Here is a 23,603-nt window from a genome sequence, read left to right as displayed (position 1 = left end):
AGTGGTCAGTGTTAAAATAATGAACGCTCACCACGCTGCACCTTGGTCCTCCTCTCTTTCCCCAGACGACGTTACAATTGGTTAATATGTTAAAATAGCATACAAAAACACAATGTGCCAATATTTGTTCTAAATGTTTTGATAATCTATTATAATAACACTTTATATTCACATTGATTAATCTGTACACTCTGCACCAGAATTCATAAGAACATGTAATTCCAGAATGAAATAAAAAATAAGACAATTCTACAATAGCCTGATGGTATGTTGGTGTTTCGTTGCACCCGAAGCCCAAAACAAAACAAATCAAAAACCGTCTAACAGAAATACCAGTGAAATTACAGGTGATCACATAGATAAATACAACTAACAGTGTCATTGCACTGGTGTGGTCTTTGTGGAATGACCAAGAGACATCGCAGACAATTTCAGATATATTCCTGGATGCTTTTAAAAAGGTTCCTTTGCGTCAAAACCAAAAAAGGGTTAAAGGTCGATCCCATTTCAATTCGGTAAATTCAGCTGCCCTGAAATAGAATTGTTTTCAATTCTTAAATTTACCGGATTGACTGAATTAAAATGGAATTGACCTCAAACTTCTTCTTTTTGCTGGACCGATCATGTTGGAAGTTTACTCTACTGTTGTTTTATTCTCCAGTGTAGCTTTGTCCCATATGATGTTGGCTGTGTGGTAATTCTACGACGTTTTCGTAGTAAACATCTGAACTTTGGCAGAGACCGTGTCGACTTCTGCCCCGTAGACATTTCTGTTGCCGCAACATCTCCGTATGAGTTTGAATATGGCCGTGCCTGGCACCACCAGACTGGGGACTCCTGCCAGGATAAAGATGATGACGTAAATCCAAGCAGGATACTCCAACACCTCCAGAGTGGGGAAGTCGTCCTGCAGGTCACAGAGATGAGAAATAAGTCTGGGAGAAGGACGCTCGTTGGTGGTGGTTGAGGGGAGCTTCTCCTCTTACAACGGTTTGACATATGGAAAAGCACTACATACAGTAAATGCTATCAGTTATAATTATTAATATCTAGAAAGACAAAACTGACTACTATATGTGACAGGTAGTCAGTTTAGTTCCCCTCGACTCCTATTTCAAAACCAAAGGGGCGGCAGCGTAGCCTAGTGGTTAGAGCGTTGGACTAGTAACCGGAAGGTTGCGAGTTCAAACCCCCGAGCTGACAAGGTACAAATCTGTCGTTCTGCCCCTGAACAGGCAGTTAACCCACTGTTCCTAGACCAGTTAACCCACTGTTCCTAGACCAGTTAACCCACTGTTCCTAGACCAGTTAACCCAGTGTTCCTAGACCAGTTAACCCAGTGTTCCTAGACCAGTTAACCCAGTGTTCCTAGACCAGTTAACCCCAGTGTTCCTAGACCAGTTAACCCACTGTTCCTAGACCAGTTAACCCATTGTTCTTAGACCAGTTAACCCACTGTTCCTAGACCAGTTAACCCCACTGTTCCTAGACCAGTTAACCCACTGTTCCTAGACCAGTTAACCCACTGTTCCTAGACCAGTTAACCCACTGTTCCTAGACCAGTTAACCCCACTGTTCCTAGACCAGTTAACCCCACTGTTCCTAGACCAGTTAACCCTAGACCAGTTCCCATTGTTCCTAGACCAGTTAACCCACTGTTCCTAGACCAGTTAACCCACTGTTCCTAGACCAGTTAACCCACTGTTCCTAGACCAGTTAACCCACTGTTCCTAGACCAGTTAACCCACTGTTCCTAGACCAGTTAACCCACTGTTCCTAGACCAGTTAACCCACTGTTCCTAGACCAGTTAACCCACTGTTCCTAGACCAGTTAACCCAGTGTTCCTAGACCAGTTAACCCAGTGTTCCTAGACCAGTTAACCCAGTGTTCCTAGACCAGTTAACCCCAGTGTTCCTAGACCAGTTAACCCCAGTGTTCCTAGACCAGTTAACCCCACTGTTCCTAGACCAGTTAACCCAGTGTTCCTAGACCAGTTAACCCAGTGTTCCTAGACCAGTTAACCCACTGTTCCTAGACCAGTTAACCCACTGTTCCTAGACCAGTTAACCCACTGTTCCTAGACCAGTTAACCCCACTGTTCCTAGACCAGTTAACCCACTGTTCCTAGACCAGTTAACCCACTGTTCCTAGACCAGTTAACCCACTGTTCCTAGACCAGTTAACCCACTGTTCCTAGACCAGTTAACCCACTGTTCCTAGACCAGTTAACCCACTGTTCCTAGACCAGTTAACCCACTGTTCCTAGACCAGTTAACCCACTGTTCCTAGACCAGTTAACCCACTGTTCCTAGACCAGTTAACCCATTGTTCTGTTCCCAGTGTTCCTAGACCAGTTAACCCCACTGTTCCTAGACCAGTTAACCCACTGTTCCTAGACCAGTTAACCCCACTGTTCCTAGACCAGTTAACCCACTGTTCCTAGACCAGTTAACCCACTGTTCCTAGACCAGTTAACCCACTGTTCCTAGACCAGTTAACCCACTGTTCCTAGACCAGTTAACCCACTGTTCCTAGACCAGTTAACCCACTGTTCCTAGACCAGTTAACCCACTGTTCCTAGACCAGTTAACCCACTGTTCCTAGACCAGTTAACCCCACTGTTCCTAGACCAGTTAACCCACTGTTCCTAGACCAGTTAACCCACTGTTCCTAGACCAGTTAACCCACTGTTCCTAGACCAGTTAACCTACTGTTCCTAGACCAGTTAACCCACTGTTCCTAGACCAGTTAACCCACTGTTCTTAGACCAGTTAACCCATTGTTCCTAGACCAGTTAACCCAGTGTTCCTAGACCAGTTAACCCACTGTTCCTAGACCAGTTAACCCACTGTTCCTAGACCAGTTAACCCACTGTTCCTAGACCAGTTAACCCACTGTTCCTAGACCAGTTAACCCACTGTTCCTAGACCAGTTAACCCACTGTTCCTAGACCAGTTAACCCACTGTTCCTAGACCAGTTAACCCACTGTTCCTAGACCAGTTAACCCACTGTTCCTAGACCAGTTAACCCACTGTTCCTAGACCAGTTAACCTACTGTTCCTAGACCAGTTAACCTACTGTTCCTAGACCAGTTAACCTACTGTTCCTAGACCAGTTAACCCACTGTTCCTAGACCAGTTAACCCATTGTTCTTAGACCAGTTAACCCAGTGTTCTTAGACCAGTTAACCCCACTGTTCCTAGACCAGTTAACCCACTGTTCCTAGACCAGTTAACCCACTGTTCCTAGACCAGTTAACCCACTGTTCCTAGACCAGTTAACCCACTGTTCCTAGACCAGTTAACCCACTGTTCCTAGATCAGTTAACCCACTGTTCCTAGACCAGTTAACCCTCTGTTCCTAGACCAGTTAACCCACTGTTCCTAGACCAGTTAACTCACTGTTCCTAGACCAGTTAACCCACTGTTCCCAGGCCGTCATTGAAAATAAGAATATGTTCTTAACTGACTTGCCTGGTTAAATAAAGGTAAAAATTAAAAAAAGGGGTGGCGTAGTTTAACAAAACCTGGTGTTCAGTAGGTTATCATCTGGGAGGGATTAGAACTTCTCAGAGTAGGAGTGCAGATCTAGGATCAGCTCCTTCCTGCCCATGTTATCGTGTTTGCTGTGATGTCAAAAGGTAAAACTGATCACTGATCAGTAATCCTACTCTCAGACGCTTTTTCAATACGGCAACCAGATTTGAACGCAGTGGAGAAACATTACCGAGCTTGGATTCCAGGCGATGTAGGTGACGTTGGAGCTGACTTTGGTGACGAAGTAGAAGACGAAGATTACTAAAACGATTAAAGGGCTGACGAACCTCCAGGTCACCTGCCAGAACAGGTTGGGCTTGTGACCAATCATGAACTCTATGTCCTTGTTAAACCTGTAGAATAAGACTTAATTAACTTCATGGAAGAAGGACATTTGTCTCCTGCTGTACTCAACCACTCTGAAACAGACAAATGCACGTTGGAGAGGCTGGGGGGCTTTATTGGGGACGAGGAGAGACAAAACATATGCATCAGTTTCAGACCTCTCTTGAACTGATCAGTTTGAGACCTCTCTTGAACTGATCAGTTTGAGACCTCTCTTGAACTGATCAGTTTGAGACCTCTATTGAACTGATCAGTTTGAGACCTATTGAACTGATCAGTTTGAGACCTCTCTTGAACTGATCAGTTTGAGACCTCTCTTGAACTGATCAGTTTGAGACCTCTCTTGAACTGATCAGTTTGAGACCTCTCTTGAACTGATCAGTTTGAGACCTCTCTTGAACTGATCAGTTTGAGACCTCTCTTGAACTGATCAGTTTGAGACCTCTCTTGAACTGATCAGTTTGAGACCTCTCTTGAACTGATCAGTTTCAGACCTCTTGAACTGATCAGTTTGAGACCTCTCTTGAACTGATCAGTTTGAGACCTCTATTGAACTGATCAGTTTCAGACCTCTTGAACTGATCACTGTTTGATACTCATCGGGAACACAAGCCATTAGGTGCAGGATTAACCTTTGGTTACCACATTTACATGCCAACTTTGTAGCCTCGTTAAACCAGCCTTATCTTGGAATCTCACATTTTGTTTCACTTTACGTTTCAAGAGAAGTGGAACAGAACATGAGCTTACAAGATCAGGCTGGGTTAATGAGGCTACCAACTTTGGCATCATTAAGATGGACAAACATTAGTTGGTTAGCTATTGCCAAAATGCACAGCTACTTGGATTTATTTCTGTGTTGGCTAATGCCTCAAAAAGTTGGGTTGGATCGGCGAGGAAGAGGAGGTGAACACTCACCTGTCTATGCCATAGATGTAGACCACAGCTATCATCTCACAGAAGGCGATGACTAGGAGAGGGATGGAGCCGGCAAAGCTGTCGAACAGAGCCAGCCAGTAGTTACCAGAACTCTGAGCAAATATCAGGGCAATGATGAATGACACCAGACAGACAATACCTGAAACAGAAGACACAAACACTGAGTTATTTCTTCAAGGAACATTTGACCAGTGGTCTTCATCTTTAGTCCTGGAGAGCTACTGCATGTGCAGGTGTTTGTTCCAGCCCAGCACTAAGCTCACCAGGACAGGAGATGGAGACCCCTGCGTTGGAAATGTATATTGCGCCATGCGGGGGTCTCAATTGATTCGAGCAAAGTTATTTACCAGTGATCGCCTCCTTGGGCCACCGTTTAGGGAAGATGTTGAGATCCTGAAGGGGCACCACCGTTCCTTCTATGCTGCCAAACATGGTGGACAGTCCCAGACAGAAGAGCATGATGAAGAACAGGATGGACCAGAGAGGAGAGAAAGGCATCTTGGTGATGGCCTCTGTGAACACGATAAAGGCCAGACCAGTTCCCTCCACACCCTATTGGAAGACAATGACTCATCATCAGGAAAGACATGATTAAAACCAGATCCATAGATAAACAGTTAAAGAGTTTGGCATACTATTCTACACGTTGGCAGCAAATGTTCCATGACTAACATGTCGGCAATTGAAATGGGGTGAAAGGCTTTTGATTTCTGGTGACCGTTCCATGTATCACTGAGAAAGCTTGCAATTTCAATACCTGACTGAGGAAAGTTCAACGTTTCTATACCTGACTGAGGAAAGTTTGACGTTTCAATACCTGACTGAGGAAAGTTTGACGTTTCTATACCTGGCTGAGGAAAGTTTGCAAGTCGCAGGTTTTGAGGTCCAGACTCTGGATGGTCTCTGGGAAGGTGGCGTTTAGATTCTGTAGGGATTCTGCATAGTTGCCTTCTGTGATGTTGCCCTCAGCAAGGTTGAAAGCATTCAGCAGGGCCAAGATGTTTCTGTATGGGACAACACACAGAGCCAGTAAGGTTGAGATGGAGGTAGGTCGAGTACGAACTGTTTATCAGGTTTAACCATTTGCCCAACAATAATACACGACACAGCATTAATCAATAATACACAACAACAATAATCAATAATACACAACAACAATACACAACAACAATAATACACAACAACAATAATCAATAATACACAACAACAATACACAACAACAACAATACACAACAACAATAATCAATAATACACAACAACAATACACAACAACAATAATACACAACAACAATACACAACAACAATAATACACAACAACAATAATCAATAATACACAACAACAATAATCAGTAATACACAACAACAATAATCAATAATACACGACACAACATGAATCAATAATACACAACAACAATAATCAATAATACACAACAACAATACACAACAACAATAATCAATAATACACAACAACAATACACAACAACAATAATACACAACAATAATACACAACAATAATACACAACAACATTAATCAATAATACACAACAACAATAATACACAACAATAATACACAACAACAATAATCAATAATACACAACAATAATACACACAACAATAATACACACAACAATAATACACGACAACAATAATCAATAATACACAACAACAATACACAACAACAATAATACACAACAATAATAATCAATAATACACAACAATAATACACAACAATAATACACAACAACAATAATCAATAATACACAACAATAATACACAACAACAATAATCAATAATACACAACAACAATAATCAATAATACACAACAATAATACACAACAACAATAATCAATAATACACAACAACAATACACAGCAACAATAATCAATAATACACAACAATAATACACAGCAACAATAATCAATAATCCACAACAATAATACACAACAACAATAATACACAACAATAATACACAACAATAATACACAACAACAATACACAGCAACAATAATCAATAATACACAACAATAATACACAACAACAATAATCAATAATACACAACAATAATACACAACAACAATAATCAATAATACACAACAACAATAATCAATAATACACAACAATAATACACAACAACAATAATCAATAATACACAACAATAATACACAACAACAATAATCAATAATACACAACAACAATACACAACAACAATAATAATCAATAATACACAACAATAATACACAACAATAATACACAACAATAATACACAACAACAATAATCAATAATACACAACAATAATACACAACAACAATAATCAATAATACACAACAACAATAATCAATAATACACAACAATAATACACAACAACAATAATCAATAATACACAACAACAATACACAGCAACAATAATCAATAATACACAACAATAATACACAGCAACAATAATCAATAATCCACAACAATAATACACAACAACAATACACAACAACAATACATAACAACAATTATACACAACAACAATAATCAATAATACACAACAACAATACACAACAACTATAATCAATAATCCACAACAATAATACACAACAACAATAATACACAACAATAATACACAACAACAATAATCAATAATACACAACAATAATACACAACAACAATAATCAATAATACACAACAACAATACACAGCAACAATAATCAATAATACACAACAATAATACACAGCAACAATAATCAATAATCCACAACAATAATACACAACAACAATAATCAATAATACACAACAACAATACATAACAACAATAATACACAACAACAATAATACACAACAACAATACACAACAACAATAATCAATAATCTACAACAATAATACACAACAACAATAATACACAACAATAATACACAACAACAATAATCAATAATACACAACAACAATAATCAATAATACACAACAACAATACACAACAACAATAATCAATAATACACAACAACAATAATCAATAATACACAACAACAATAAGCAATAATACACAACAACAATACACAACAACAATAATCAATAATACACAACAATAATACACAACAACAATAAAACACAACAATAATAATCAATAATACACAACAATAATCAATAATACACAACAACAATACACAACAACAATAATCAATAATACACAACAATAATACACAACAACAATAATCAATAATACACAACAACAATAATCAATAATACACAACAACAATAAGCAATAATACACAACAACAATACACAAAAATACACAACAATAATCAATAATACACAACAATAATACACAACAACAATACACAACAACAATAATCAATAATACACAACAATAATACACAACAACAATAAAACACAACAATAATAATCAATAATACACAACAACAATAATCAATAATACAACAACAATAATCAATAATACACAACAATAATACACAACAACAATAATCAATAATACACAACAACAATACACAACAACAATAATCAATAATACACAACAACAATACACAACACAACAACAACAATACTCAACAATAATACACAACACAACAATAATACACAACAACAATACACAACACAACAATAATACACAACAACAATACACAACACAACAATATTACACAACAATAATACACAACAATAAAACACAACAATAAAACACAACACAACAATAAAACTCAACAATAAAACACAACAATAATACACAACACAACAATAATAATACTCAACAATACACAACACAACAATAATACACAACAATAATACACAACAATAATACACAACAACAATACTCAACAATAAAACACAAAACAACAATAAAACTCAACAATAAAACACAACAATAATACACAACACAACAATATTACACAACACAACAATAAAACACAACAATAAAACACAACAATAATACACAACACAACAATAATACACAACAATAATACACAACACAACAATATTACACAACAAAACAATAATACACAACAACAATACACAACACAACAATATTACACAACAACAATAATACACAACAACAATACACAACAAGAAAACTCAACAATAATACACAACAACAATACACAACAATAATACACAACAATAATACACAACAATAAAACTCAACAATAAAACACAACAATAATACTAGAATTCGCTAGCAATGCACAGTGCAGAATATCAAGACAAGAAAAAACAACAAAACAAAATTATCATTGTTTTGAGACAGTTCTGAGCGTCCATTCAGTGCCGGTCTTCCCGGAATACAGACTAAACCTAGTCCTGGCCTAAATAAAACCAAGCTCAGAGCCCCAACGTAGTCTGAATGAAAACACGTACCCTTCCAGACAGTCGTCGAACCTCTCTGTGGCCCTGAAGCCTATGATGGAGTAGATGACTGTGGCAGCGTAGACGGATGTGAAGCCATTGATGATGGAGATGATCACGGCATCCTGCTCACAGTTGTTGCTGGAGAAACAGAATAGTGGAGTCCATTGAAGAGTCGAGATAGACACATCTATCTAATGTGTAAATATAGGATGGAGTCCCAAATGGGACTCTATTCCCTACTACATAGTGAACTCTTCTTGACCAGGTCTTATAGGGCTCTGGTCAAAAGCAGTGCAGTATGTAGTAGGGAATAGAGTCCCGTTTAGGACGAAGTCGTCGATAAATATTTGGGCACTTACTGTACAGAGTTGTAGCTGGAGAAGGAGATGAGACCTCCAAAGGCCAAGGAGAAAGAGTAGAACACCTGGGCACCTGCATCCAGCCAGGTAGACGGGTTCATCAACTCATTTAGCTATGACAAGACAATCAACAATGTATACTTCCAACTGCCACACAACAAAACGGATCTCATTTCCCGAAAACATCTGAGAAACGTTGATTTTCAGGATTGAATTATCACTTGGAGAGGAAATACGTACATCGGGTGTGAAGAGGAACTTGATTCCATCCAGAGAACCTTTGAGAGTCAGTCCTCTGATCAGGAAGATGGTGAGGACCACGTATGGCAGAGTGGATGTTACGTACACTGCCTGTGATGACAGAGAGGGTAGAATCACCTTGTCATCGATGAGGTGAACTACGCACTGCATTTCTATCCAATAAATAGCACGAAAAATTGAAAATAAAAACCATATTGTGGGAAACACTTCCAACTAAGTCTAGAATCCTGTCTAAATTAAACCAGAAGAGATTGTGTATCATACCTCACCAGTGGTCTCAAGGGGACCGGGTACCGTACCTTGCCAGTGGTCTCAATGGGACCGTGTATCGTACCTTGCCAGTCGTCTCAATGGGACCGGGTATCGTACCTTTCCAGTGGTCTCAATGGGACCGGGTATTGTACCTTACCAGTGGTCTCAATGGGACCGGGTATCGTACCTTTCCAGTGGTCTCAATGGGACCGGGTATCGTACCTTTCCAGTGGTCTCAATGGGACCGGGTATCGTACCTTGCCAGTGGTCTCAATGGGACCGGGTATCGTAGCTTTCCAGTGGTCTTAATGGGACCGGGTATCGTACCTTTCCAGTGGTCTTAATGGGACTGGGTATCGTACCTTGCCAGTGGTCTCAATGGGACCGTGTATCGTACCTCGCCAGTGGTCTCAATGGGACCTGGTATCGTACCTCGCCAGTGGTCTCAATGGGACCAGGTATCGTACCTCGCCAGTGGTCTCAATGGGACCGTGTATCGTACCTTGCCAGTGGTCTCAATGGGACCGGGTATCGTACCTTTCCAGTGGTCTCAATGGGACCGGGTATCGTACCTTTCCAGTGGTCTCAATGGGACCATGTATCGTACCTTTCCAGTGGTCTCAATGGGACCGGGTATCGTACCTTTCCAGTGGTCTCAATGGGACCGGGTATCGTACCTTTCCAGTGGTCTGAATGGGACCGTGTATCGTACCTTGCCAGTCGTCTCAATGGGACCGGGTATCGTACCTTTCCAGTGGTCTCAATGGGACCAGGTATCGTACCTTGCCAGTGGTCTCAATGGGACCGTGTATCGTACCTTTCCAGTGGTCTCAATGGGACCGGGTATCGTACCTTGCCAGTGGTCTCAATGGGACCAGGTATCGTACCTTGCCAGTGGTCTCAATGGGACCAGGTATCGTACCTCGCCAGTGGTCTCAATGGGACCGTGTATCGTACCTTTCCAGTGGTCTCAATGGGACCGGGTATCGTACCTTGCCAGTGGTCTCAATGGGACCGGGTATCGTACCTTTCCAGTGGTCTCAATGGGACCGGGTATCGTACCTTTCCAGTGGTCTCAATGGGACCGTGTATCGTACCTTGCCAGTCGTCTCAATGGGACCAGGTATCGTACCTTTCCAGTGGTCTCAATGGGACCGGGTATCGTACCTTTCCAGTGGTCTCAATTGGACCGGGTATCGTACCTCGCCAGTGGTCTCAATGGGACCGGGTATCGTACATCTCCAGTGGTCTCAATGGGATCGGGTATCGTAGCTTTCCAGTGGTCTTAATGGGACCGGGTATCGTACCTTTCCAGTGGTCTTAATGGGACTGGGTATCGTACCTTGCCAGTGGTCTCAATGGGACCGTGTATCGTACCTCGCCAGTGGTTTCAATGGGACCGGGTATCGTACCTTGCCAGTGGTCTCAATGGGACCGTGTATCGTACCTTTCCAGTGGTCTCAATGGGACCGGGTATCGTACCTTGCCGGTGGTCTCAATGGGACCAGGTATCGTACCTCGCCAGTGGTCTTAATGGGACCGGGTATCGTACCTTTCCAGTGGTCTCAATGGGACCGGGTATCGTAACTTGCCAGTGGTCTCAATGGGACCGGGTACCGTACCTTTCCAGTGGTCTTAATGGGACCAGGTGTCGTACCTTGCCAGTGGTCTCAATGGGACCGGGTATCATACCTTTCCAGGGGTCTCAATGGGACCAGGTATCGTATCTTTCCTGTGTTCTCAATGGGACCGAGTATCGTACCTTTCCAATGGTCTCAATGGGACCGGGTATCGTACCTCGCCAGTGGTCTTAATGGGACCGGGTATCGTACCTTTCCAGTGGTCTCAATGGGACCAGGTATCATACCTCGCCAGTGGTCTCAATGGGGCCGGGTATCGTACCTCGCCAGTGGTCTTAATGGGACCGGGTATCGTACCTTTCCAGTGGTCTCAATGGGACCGGGTATCGTACCTCGCCAGTGGTCTCAATGGGACCGGGTATCGTACCTTTCCAGTGGTCTCAATGCCACGAAGGCAGCAGACGTACAACAGCAGCCAGGCACACAGTAGACACAACACCATCCACCACTGCAGTCCTCCAGAGTCCCCAATGGATGTGGACGTGTTTAGTGTGTCTCTGTACCAGAAATAATCCACTGGGGAACTCCGGGCACATTCTGAGACCAAATCTACAGAGGGCAGCAAAAACACTATTAAACCCAAAGGCCAGTCCAGCAGCATTCTGATTCCAGACCTACAGGGGGCAGCAAAAACACTGTTAAACCCAAAGGCCAGTCCAGCATCATTCTGATTCCAGACCTACAGGGGGCAGCAAAAACACAGTCACGCCCAAATGCCAGTCCAGCAGCATTTAGCCTGATATTGACTTATGTAGATCCAGCTCGATGCCTCATAAGATCAGGATCCTGAACATTTCATCATTAGACCCCTTTTGAGGTCTTACATTTTTTTGAGAAAATTAGATTTTGTAGTTAACAGTGACTTTAAATCCATGCAGAACATGAACATACCTGTCAGGTTGGCATTGACAGGACACTGACTCCATGGCAGAGGGTTCTGGAAGGAGTTGAAGAAGTACCACATCACCCAGGCGATTATAGTGTTGTAGTACATACCCACCAGGAAGGAGACTAACAAGGAAGCGATGCCTGTAGGACACAATCATTTCAGATATCACCACATATAAGTGGTGCCTGAGGCCAGAGGAGGCTGGTGGGAGGAGCAATAGAAGGACGGGCTCATTGTAATGGCTGTCATGGAATTGACGGAACGGAGTCATTTGGTTTCCATGACATTTGATGTGTTTGATTCATTCCATGTATTCCATTCCAGCCATTACAACGAGCCCCTTCCTCCTGGGCCTCTGGTCAAAATAGTTCACTCTGTAGGGAACTATTTTGTATGCAGGCCTATAAGAAGGAGAAGATAGATACATACTCTACAAATATGATAACCTCACTTTCGCAGACTGCAGAACTTTCCTTCTTGACGTTGGACGTTTAACTACATACTTCTCTAAAAAAAAACAGGACTACTGTTTCTGTCGGACTCACCAACACCAGTCAGATGTGGGTTAATGGCCGTCCACACCCCGACACTGCCGCTCCTGAGGCGCTGTCCGATGGCAAACTCCAGGTGCAGCAGTGGAATCCCCTCCAGAACCAGCAGGATCAGGAACGGGATCATAAACGCTCCTGGGAACACAGGATCAGGAACGGGATCATAAACGCTCCTGGGAACACAGGATCAGGAATGGAATCATAAAACGCTCCTGGGAACACAGGATCAGGAATGGGATCATAAAACGCTCCTGGGAACACAGGATCAGGAATGGGATCATAAACGCTCCTGGGAACACAGGATCAGGAATGGAATCATAAACGCTCCTGGGAACACAGGATCAGGAACGGGATCATAAAACGCTCCTGGGAACACAGGTTCAGGAATGGAATCATAAAACGCTCCTGGGAACACAGGTTCAGGAATGGAATCATAAAACGCTCCTGGGAACACAGGATCAGGAATGGGATCATAAAACGCTCCTGGGAACACAGGATCAGGAATGGGATTGTAAAACGCTCCTGGGAACACAGGATCAGGAATGGGATCATAAAACGCTCCTGGGAACACAGGTTCAGGAATGGAATCATAAAACGCTCCTGGGAACACAGGATCAGGAATGGGATCATAAAACGCTCCTGGGAACACAGGATCAGGAATGGGATTGTAAAACGCTCCTGGGAACACAGGATCAGGAATGGGATCATAAAACGCTCCTGGGAACACAGGATCAGGAATGGGATCATAAACGCTCCTGGGAACACAGGATCAGGAACGGGATCATAAAACGCTCCTTGGAACACAGGATCAGGAATGGGATCATAAACGCTCCTGGGAACACAGGATCAGGAACGGGATCATAAACGCTCCTGGGAACACAGGATCAGGAATGGGATCATAAAACGCTCCTGGGAACACAGGTTCAGGAATGGAATCATAAAACGCTCCTGGGAACACAGGATCAGGAATGGGATCATAAAACGCTCCTGGGAACACAGGATCAGGAATGGAATCATTAAATGCTCCTGGGAACACAGGATCAGGAATGGGATTGTAAAACGCTCCTGGGAACACAGGATCAGGAATGGAATCATTAAATGCTCCTGGGAACACAGGATCAGGAATGGAATCATTAAATGCTCCTGGGAACACAGGATCAGGAATGGGATTGTAAAACGCTCCTGGGAACACAGGATCAGGAATGGGATCATAAACGCTCCTGGGAACACAGGATCAGGAACGGGATCATAAAACGCTCCTGGGAACACAGGATCAGGAATGGAATCATTAAATGCTCCTGGGAACACAGGATCAGGAATGGAATCATTAAATGCTCCTGGGAACACAAGATCAGGAATGGGATTGTAAAACGCTCCTGGGAACACAGGATCAGGAATGGGATCATAAAACGCTCCTGGGAACACAGGATCAGGAATGGGATCATAAACGCTCCTGGGAACACAGGATCAGGAATGGGATCATAAAACGCTCCTGGGAACACAGGATCAGGAATGGAATTATAAAACGCTCCTGGGAACACAGGATCAGGAATGGGATCATAAAACGCTCCTGGGAACACAGGATCAGGAATGGGATCATAAAACGCTCCTGGGAACACAGGATCAGGAATGGGATCATAAAACGCTCCTGGGAACACAGGATCAGGAATGGGATCATAAAACGCTCCTGGGAACACAGGATCAGGAATGGGATCATAAAACGCTCCTGGGAACACAGGATCAGGAATGGGATCATAAAACGCTCCTGGGAACACAGGATCAGGAATGGGATCATAAAACGCTCCTGGGAACACAGGATCAGGAATGGGATCATAAAACGCTCCTGGGAACACAGGATCAGGAATGGGATCATAAAACGCTCCTGGGAACACAGGATCAGGAATGGGATCATAAAACGCTCCTGGGAACACAGGATCAGGAATGGGATTGTAAAACGCTCCTGGGAACACAGGATCAGGAACGGGATCATAAACGCTCCTGGGAACACAGGATCAGGAATGGGATCATAAAACGCTCCTGGGAACACAGGATCAGGAACGGGATCATAAACGCTCCTGGGAACACAGGATCAGGAATGGGATCATTAAATGCTCCTGGGAACACAGGATCAGGAATGGGATTGTAAAACGCTCCTGGGAACACAGGATCAGGAACGGGATCATAAACGCTCCTGGGAACACAGGATCAGGAATGGAATCATAAAACGCTCCTGGGAACACAGGATCAGGAACGGGATCATAAACGCTCCTGGGAACACAGGATCAGGAATGGGATCATAAAACGCTCCTGGGAACACAGGATCAGGAATGGGATCATAAAACGCTCCTGGGAACACAGGATCAGGAATGGGATCATAAAACGCTCCTGGGAACACAGGATCAGGAATGGGATCATAAAACGCTCCTGGGAACACAGGATCAGGAATGGGATCATAAAACGCTCCTGGGAACACAGGATCAGGAATGGGATCATAAAACGCTCCTGAGAACACAGGATCAGGAATGGGATCATAAAACGCTCCTGGGAACACAGGATCAGGAACGGGATCATAAAACGCTCCTGGGAATGTGAGATAGGAAATGAGAATGACAGGTATCATCATAAAAACCTAAAATGGAAAAAGAGAGGTATCATAAAATGATTGATACCAGATCTGTATGTACTGAAGCCAACTTCTGGTATCAGGCTATTGAAGTCAGTAAAGTACACCCACACAAGGTCACGCTGCTGCTCCCATGTGACCATTCAACCCCTGAACAGTCTTTACTCTGTCGCCACGGCAACAAGCATGTATTTATTCATCACTGCCACAATTATTATTATACAGTACTATTTCTATTTTTATTTTTTTAAATGACCATTCTCATTATTTTACTGTATTTCACTAGTCTTGCATGTTGGAATGCTGGAAACCTAATGTTTTCTATTGTACCCTGCAATCGTACCTCCAACACTGTACATGTGACTATTAAACAATCTGAACCTGAACAACATATAAGGGCATAGGGGGAGACCCACATGCAGACACAGGAGGCAGATGGTTGAGCTGCGATATTTATTATAACAAAAGGGCTAGGCAAACGGCGGAGTGGTCAGATTCAGTGTCGGGACAGGCAAGGGTCAAAACCAGGAGGGCAAGGGTCAAAACCAGGAGGTCTCGGGGGGAAAACAGAGACTGTGGGAAAAACAGAGACTGGAGAAAACAGAGACTGGGGGAAACAGAGACTGTGGAAAAACAGAGACTGGGGGACAACAGAGACTGTGGAAAAACAGAGACTGGGGGAGAACAGAGACTGGGGGAAAACAGAGACTGGGGAAAACAGAGACTGGGGAAAACAGAGACTGGGGGAAAACAGAGACTGGGGAAAACAGAGACTGGGGAAAACAGAGACTGGGGGACAACAGAGTCTGGGAAAAACAGAGACTGGGGGAAAAACAGAGACTGGGGGACAACAGAGACTGTGGAAAAACAGAGACTGGGGGAGAACAGAGACTGTGGAAAAACAGAGACTGGGGGAGAACAGAGACTGGGGGAAAACAGAGACTGGGGAAAACAGAGACTGGGGGACAACAGAGACTGGAGGACAACAGAGACTGGGGGAAAACAGAGACTGGGGAAAACAGAGACTGGGGGACAACAGAGACTGGAGGACAACAGAGACTGGGGGGAAAACAGAGACTGGGGAAAACAGAGACTGGGGAAAACAGAGACTGGGGGACAACAGAGACTGGAGGACAACAGAGACTGGGGGAAAACAGAGACTGGGGAAAACAGAGACTGGGGGACAACAGAGACTGGAGGACAACAGAGACTGGGGGAAAACAGAGACTGGGGAAAACAGAGACTGGGGGACAACAGAGACTGGAGGACAACAGAGACTGGGGGAAAACAGAGACTGGGGGGAAAACAGAGACTGGGGGGAAAACAGAGACTGGGGAAAACAGAGACTGGAGGACAACAGAGACTGGGGGAAAACAGAGACTGGGGAAAACAGAGACTAGGGGAAAACAGAGACTAGGGGAAAACAGAGACTAGGGGGAAAACAGAGACTAGGGGGAAAACAGAGACTGGGGAAAACAGAGACTGGGGAAACCAGAGACTAGGGGGAAACCAGAGACTAGGGGGAAAACAGAGACTTGGGAAAACAGAGACTGGGGAAAACAGAGACTGGGGAAAACAGAGACTAGGGGACAACAGAGACTGGGGGAAAACAGAGACTGGGGAAAACAGAGACTGGGGGAAAACAGAGACTGGGGGGAAAACAGAGACTGGGGGAAAACAAAGACTGGGGAAAACAGAGACTGGAGGAAAACAGAGACTTGGGAAAACAGAGACTGGGGAAAACAGAGACTGGGGAAAACAGAGACTGGGGGGAAACAGAGACTGGGGGGAAAACAGAGACTGGGGGGAAAACAAAGACTGGGGAAAACAGAGACTGGAGGAAAACAGAGACTGGGAGAAAACAGAGACTGGGGAAAACAGAGACTGGGGGGAAAACAGAGACTGGGGGACAACAGAGACTGGGGGACAACAGAGACTGGGGAAAACAGAGACTGGAGGAAAACAGAGACTGGGGGAAAACAGAGACTGGGGGGAAAACAGAGACTGGGGAAAACAGAGACTGGAGGAAAACAGAGACTGGGGAAAAACAGAGACTGGGGGGAAAACAGAGACTGGAGGACAACAGAGACTGGAGGACAACAGAGACTGGGGGAAACAGAGACTGGAGGACAACAGAGACTGGGGAAAACAGAGACTGGGGGGGAAACAGAGACTGGGGGGAAAACAGAGACTGGAGGACAACAGAGACTGGGGAAAACAGAGACTGGGGGGACACAGAGACTGGGGAAAACAGAGACTGGGGGAAAACAGAGACTGGGGAAAACAGAGACTGGGGAAAAAGAGAGGAGAGAGGAAAACCGCTGGTTGACTTAAACAAAACAAGACGAATTGGCACAGAGAGACAGGAAACACAGGGATAAATACACTGGTACAGAGAGACAGGAAACACAGGGATAAATACACTGGTACAGAGAGACAGGAAACACAGGGATAAATACACTGGCACAGAGAGACAGGAAACACAGGGATCAATACACTGGTACAGAGAGACAGGAAACAGGGATAAATACACCGGCACAGAGAGACAGGAAACACAGGGATAAATACACTGGCACAGAGAGACAGGAAACACAGGGATAAATACACCGGTACAGAGAGACATGAAACACAGGGATAAATACACTGGTACAGAGAAACAGGAAACACAGGGATAAATACACCGGCACAGAGCGACAGGAAACACAGGGATAAATACACTGGTACAGAGAGACAGGAAACACAGGGATAAATACACTGGTACAGAGAGACAGGAAACACAGGGGTCTAATTGTCTGCCAGGACTCTGAGGAGTTTCCTTCATTGTGACATCACGGAATGGTCTAATTGTCTGTCAGGACTCTGAGGAGTTTCCTTCATTGTGACATCACGGAGTGGTCTAATTGTCTGTCAGGACTCTGAGGAGTTTCCTTCATTGTGACATCACGGAGTGGTCTAATTGTCTGTCAGGACTCTGAGGAGTTTCCTTCATTGTGACATCACGGAGTGGTCTAATTGTCTGTCAGGACTCTGAGGAGTTTCCTTCATTGTGACATCACGGAGTGGTCTAATTGTCTGTCAGGACTCTGAGGAGTTTCCTTCATTGTGACATCACGGAGTGGTCTAATTGTCTGTCAGGACTCTGAGGAGTTTCCTTCATTGTGACATCACGGAGTGGTCTAATTGTCTGTCAGGACTCTGAGGAGTTTCCTTCATTGTGACATCACGGAGTGGTCTAATTGTCTGTCAGGACTCTGAGGAGTTTCCTTCATTGTGACATCACGGAGTGGTCTAATTGTCTGTCAGGACTCTGAGGAGTTTCCTTCATTGTGACATCACGGAGTGGTCTAATTGTCTGTCACGACCTCTTTATGGACATATTCAATTATTATATGACATATTACTGCTATATGATTATATTATTATATGATAAGACGAGTGCTCATCGTTCTTTTATCAATGTAACAATCATCAATGTCAAAAGCCCTGCCAAGACGGAACAACATACTATATTTTTACACATTTCCCTTTTCCCAGTGCACTGCTTTAGACCAGAGCCCTATGGCACCCTATTCCCTATTTAAGAATTTACTTTTGAACAAGGCCCATATGGCTCTGGTAGTGCACTGTGGAGAGTATAGGGTGCAACTTGGGACGCAAATCTGTGAGAGCCTGGGACAGAGAGCCTGGTACAGAGAGCCTGGTACTGAGAGCCTGGTACGGAGAGCCTGGGACAGAGAGCCTGGGACAGAGAGCCTGTGACAGAGAGCCTGGGACAGAGAGCCTGGTACAGAGAGCCTGGTACTGAGAGTCTGGTACAGAGAGCCTGGTACTGAGAGCCTGGTACGGAGAGCCTGGGACAGAGAGCCTGGGACAGAGAGCCTGTGACAGAGAGCCTGGGACAGAGAGCCTGGTACAGAGAGCCTGGTACTGAGAGCTTGGGACAGATAGCCTGGGACAGAGAGCCTGGGACAGAGAGCCTGGTACTGAGAGCCTGGTACTGAGAGCCTGGTATGGAGACCCTGGGACAGAGAGCCTGGGACAGAGAGCCTGGGACAGAGAGCCTGGTACTGAGAGTCTGGTACTGAGAGCCTGGTACTGAGAGCCTGGTACGGAGAGCCTGGGACAGAGAGCCTGGGACAGAGAGCCTGTGACAGAGAGCCTGGGACAGAGAGCCTGGTACAGAGAGCCTGGTACTGAGAGTCTGGTAGAGAGAGCCTGGGACAGAGAGCCTGGGACAGAGAGCCTGGTACAGAGAGCCTGGTACTGAGAGCCTGGTACTGAGAGCCTGGTACGGAGAGCCTGTTACGGAGAGCCTGGAACAGAGAGCCTGGTACAGAGAGCCTGGTACTGAGAGTCTGGTACAGAGAGCCTGGTACTGAGAGCCTGGTACGGAGAGCCTGGGACAGAGAGCCTGGGACAGAGAGCCTGTGACAGAGAGCCTGGGACAGAGAGCCTGGGACAGAGAGCCTGGTACAGAGAGCCTGGTACTGAGAGTCTGGTACAGAGAGCCTGGGACAGAGAGCCTGGGACAGAGAGCCTGGTACTGAGAGCCTGGTACTGAGAGCCTGGTATGGAGACCCTGGGACAGAGAGCCTGGGACAGAGAGCCTGGGACAGAGAGCCTGGTACTGAGAGTCTGGTACTGAGAGCCTGGTACTGAGAGCCTGGTACGGAGAGCCTGGGACAGAGAGCCTGGGACAGAGAGCCTGTGACAGAGAGCCTGGGACAGAGAGCCTGGTACAGAGAGCCTGGTACTGAGAGTCTGGTAGAGAGAGCCTGGGACAGAGAGCCTGGGACAGAGAGCCTGGTACAGAGAGCCTGGTACTGAGAGCCTGGTACTGAGAGCCTGGTACGGAGAGCCTGTTACGGAGAGCCTGGAACAGAGAGCCTGGTACAGAGAGCCTGGTACAGAGAGCCTGGTACAGAGAGTCTGGTACAGAGAGCCTGGTACAGAGAGCCTGGTACTGAGAGTCTGGTACAGAGAGCCTGGTACAGAGAGCCTGGTACTGAGAGCCTGGTACTGAGAGCCTGGTACAGAGAGCCTGGTACTGAGAGCCTGGTACAGAGAGCCTGGTACAGAGAGCCTGGTACTGAGAGCCTGGTACAGAGAGCCTGTTACGGAGAGCCTGTTACGGAGAGCCTGGTACAGAGAGCCTGTTACGGAGAGCCTGGTAAAGAGAGCCTGGTACAGAGAGTCTGGTACAGAGAGCCTGGTACAGAGAGCCTGGTACAGATAGTCTGGTACAGAGAGCCTGGTACTGAGAGCCTGGTACAGAGAGCCTGGTACAGAGAGCCTGGTACAGAGAGCCTGGTACAGAGAGTCTGGTACAGAGAGCCTGGTAAAGAGAGCCTGGTACAGAGAGTCTGGTACAGAGAGCCTGGTACTGAGAGCCTGGTACAGAGAGCCTGGTACAGAGAGCCTGGTACTGAAGAAATCTGAAGAAAGCATGGTTTGACAGTATTTCAGTCTGAAGAAAGCATGGTTTGACAGTATTTAAATCTGAAGAAAGCATGGTTTGACAGTATTTAAATCTGAAGAAAGCATGGTTTGACAGTATTTAAATCTGAAGAAAGCATGGTTTGACAGTATTTAAATCTGAAGAAAGCATGGTTTGACAGTATTTGAGTCTGAAGAAAGTTTGGTTTGAAGTGACTGAAATACATCAGAAAGGTAGTGGGTAGTTCAGAACACCATCAGGCATTACTTGTGGTATGATCTCCTGTGTAGAAAAGAGCATCATCATTGATTATGTTCTTTTCCCCCAGTCTGATTTAGTGAATGGTCTTGTCCCACTTGGGGTCGCGTCTCCTAGTTTGGGAAACTGATTTAGTGAATGGTCTTGTCCCACTTGGGGTCGCGTCTCCTAGTTTGGGAAACTGATTTAGTGAATGGTCTTGTCCCACTTGGGGTCGCGTCCCAATACTTGTGGTATGATCTCCTGTGTAGAAAAGAGCATCATCATTGTTGGCATTGTAGATGGAAACAGAAGACAAATTCCTATGTTGCCTCCCCTCCGGGAATAGATAGTGAAATGTAACTAATACAACTCTCAAGGTTTCGGGAAGACAAGACATGGCTGAAGATGAACTGTCACAACGTTACGTAAACACTTGGACATGACTCAGCCATTTGAACTTGACTTTGCATTTGACTTTAAAAAAAAATTTAAAAAAGGAATTACAACCGTTCAGCTCCAATCTATAGCTGATTGGTGTCCTCGCTAAGGAAACATAAACATGGGTATCTTTTTCAGGGTCTCCACAGGTTCTACACGTGTTACTTCATAGATAGGCTACGTCACTGCCCTCGTTGGTCTCTGCCTGACTGAACAGTGGTCACATTCATTAGGACACACTGTAGTAAAACTGTACCAAAAACCTTGTTGCAACCGACCACACAGGGAACACAAAGACAAAACGGAACTCCTATATTATTTTTTATTCTTATTTTAGAACAAATATATATTTATTTTTTTGGAGGGGGGGTGGGGGGGGTCAGTTTTAATAGTGCAGATTAGGTTGTAGAATCCCTCAATGTAAATGTCTGTATGATTTCCAATACCCTATATATATATGTTTATATATGTTTCTGTATATATACACTGTACATACATACATATCTTTAAAAAATATATTTTCCTTTATTATATTCCCCTAACCTTACCCACCCGTTGTCACGCCCTGGTCGAAGTATTTTGTGTTTTTCTTCATGTATTTGGTCAGGCCAGGGTGTGACATGGGTTTTTGTATGTGGTGTGTAGATCGTGGGATTGTAGCTTAGTGGGGTGTTCTAGGTTAGTCTATGGCTGTCTGAAGTGGTTCTCAATCAGAGGCAGGTGTTTATCATTGTGTCTGATTGGGAACCATATTTAGGCAGCCATATTCTTTGGTTGTATTGTGGGTGATTGTCCTGAGTGTCTTGATGTCCTTGTTAGATGTTAGTTGACACACAAGTATAGGCTGTTTCGGGTTTCGTTTATTGTTTTTGTAGTGTTTGTGTTTAGTCGTGTTTACGTTTGTTTAAATAAACATGGATCGCAATCGACACGCTGCAGTTTGGTCCGACTCTCCTTCACCATTAGAAAACCATTACACCCGTCCCCTAATTGCAGTAAACTAATGGACAACAATACTTAAGCTTCTACTTCCAGTATATACGTACTATATACATGTTACGGACACAGTAATATATGCCATTTAGCAGACGCTTTTATCCAAAGCGACTTATGTGTGCATACATTCTACGTATGGGTGGTCCCGGGAATCGAACCCACTACCCTGGCGTTACAAGCGCCATGCTCTACCAACTGAGCTACAGAACCACAGTATATTTTACATTCGTTTTTTGCTAAGAGTATAATTATATTATTGTTTAATTGACTATGCCTTTTCAAATCACCCAGCAGCGCTATCTGCAGAGTTAGCTCCAGGTAAATGTTGTCCTTCTTCAACCATTCCTGAACCTGCATCCAGAAACAAGCTACATATGAACAGTACCAAAACAAGCTACATATGAACAGTACCAAAACAAGCTACATATGAACAGTACCAAAACAAGCTACATATGGACAGTACCAAAACAAGCTACATATGAACAGTACCAAAACAAGCTACATATGAACAGTACCAAAACAAGCTACATATGGACAGTACCAAAACAAGCTACATATGGACAGTACCAAAACAAGCTACATATGGACAGTACCAAAACAAGCTACATATGGACAGTACCAAAACAAGCTACATATGGACAGTACCAAAACAAGCTACATATGAACAGTACCAAAACAAGCTACATATGGACAGTACCAAAACAAGCTACATATGAACAGTACCAAAACAAGCTACATATGAACAGTACCAA

General features: G+C 44.3%; 1 protein-coding gene across 1 annotated transcript in view; it reads right to left on the bottom strand.

The window, feature by feature from the left end:
• Positions 1–115: 115 nt before the first annotated feature.
• Positions 116–23,603, bottom strand: part of LOC127906087 (sodium-dependent neutral amino acid transporter B(0)AT1-like) — a 41,781-nt gene continuing 18,293 nt past the window's right edge. The window contains exons 2-12 of the mRNA XM_052469150.1: positions 13,112–13,252; positions 12,569–12,706; positions 12,045–12,226; positions 9,765–9,875; positions 9,525–9,637; positions 9,175–9,303; positions 5,670–5,826; positions 5,170–5,374; positions 4,802–4,961; positions 3,729–3,891; positions 116–907 (exon numbers count right to left, since the gene is read on the bottom strand). Coding sequence (XP_052325110.1) covers positions 701–907; positions 3,729–3,891; positions 4,802–4,961; positions 5,170–5,374; positions 5,670–5,826; positions 9,175–9,303; positions 9,525–9,637; positions 9,765–9,875; positions 12,045–12,226; positions 12,569–12,706; positions 13,112–13,252 — 1,706 coding nt within the window. The 3' untranslated portion in view covers positions 116–700. The remainder of the gene's footprint in view (positions 908–3,728; positions 3,892–4,801; positions 4,962–5,169; positions 5,375–5,669; positions 5,827–9,174; positions 9,304–9,524; positions 9,638–9,764; positions 9,876–12,044; positions 12,227–12,568; positions 12,707–13,111; positions 13,253–23,603) is intronic.

Source organism: Oncorhynchus keta, chromosome 19, assembly GCF_023373465.1.
Source record: "Oncorhynchus keta strain PuntledgeMale-10-30-2019 chromosome 19, Oket_V2, whole genome shotgun sequence".
NCBI classification, from domain to species: Eukaryota; Metazoa; Chordata; class Actinopteri; order Salmoniformes; family Salmonidae; genus Oncorhynchus; species Oncorhynchus keta.
This window is presented reverse-complemented; position numbering and strand designations above follow the sequence as displayed.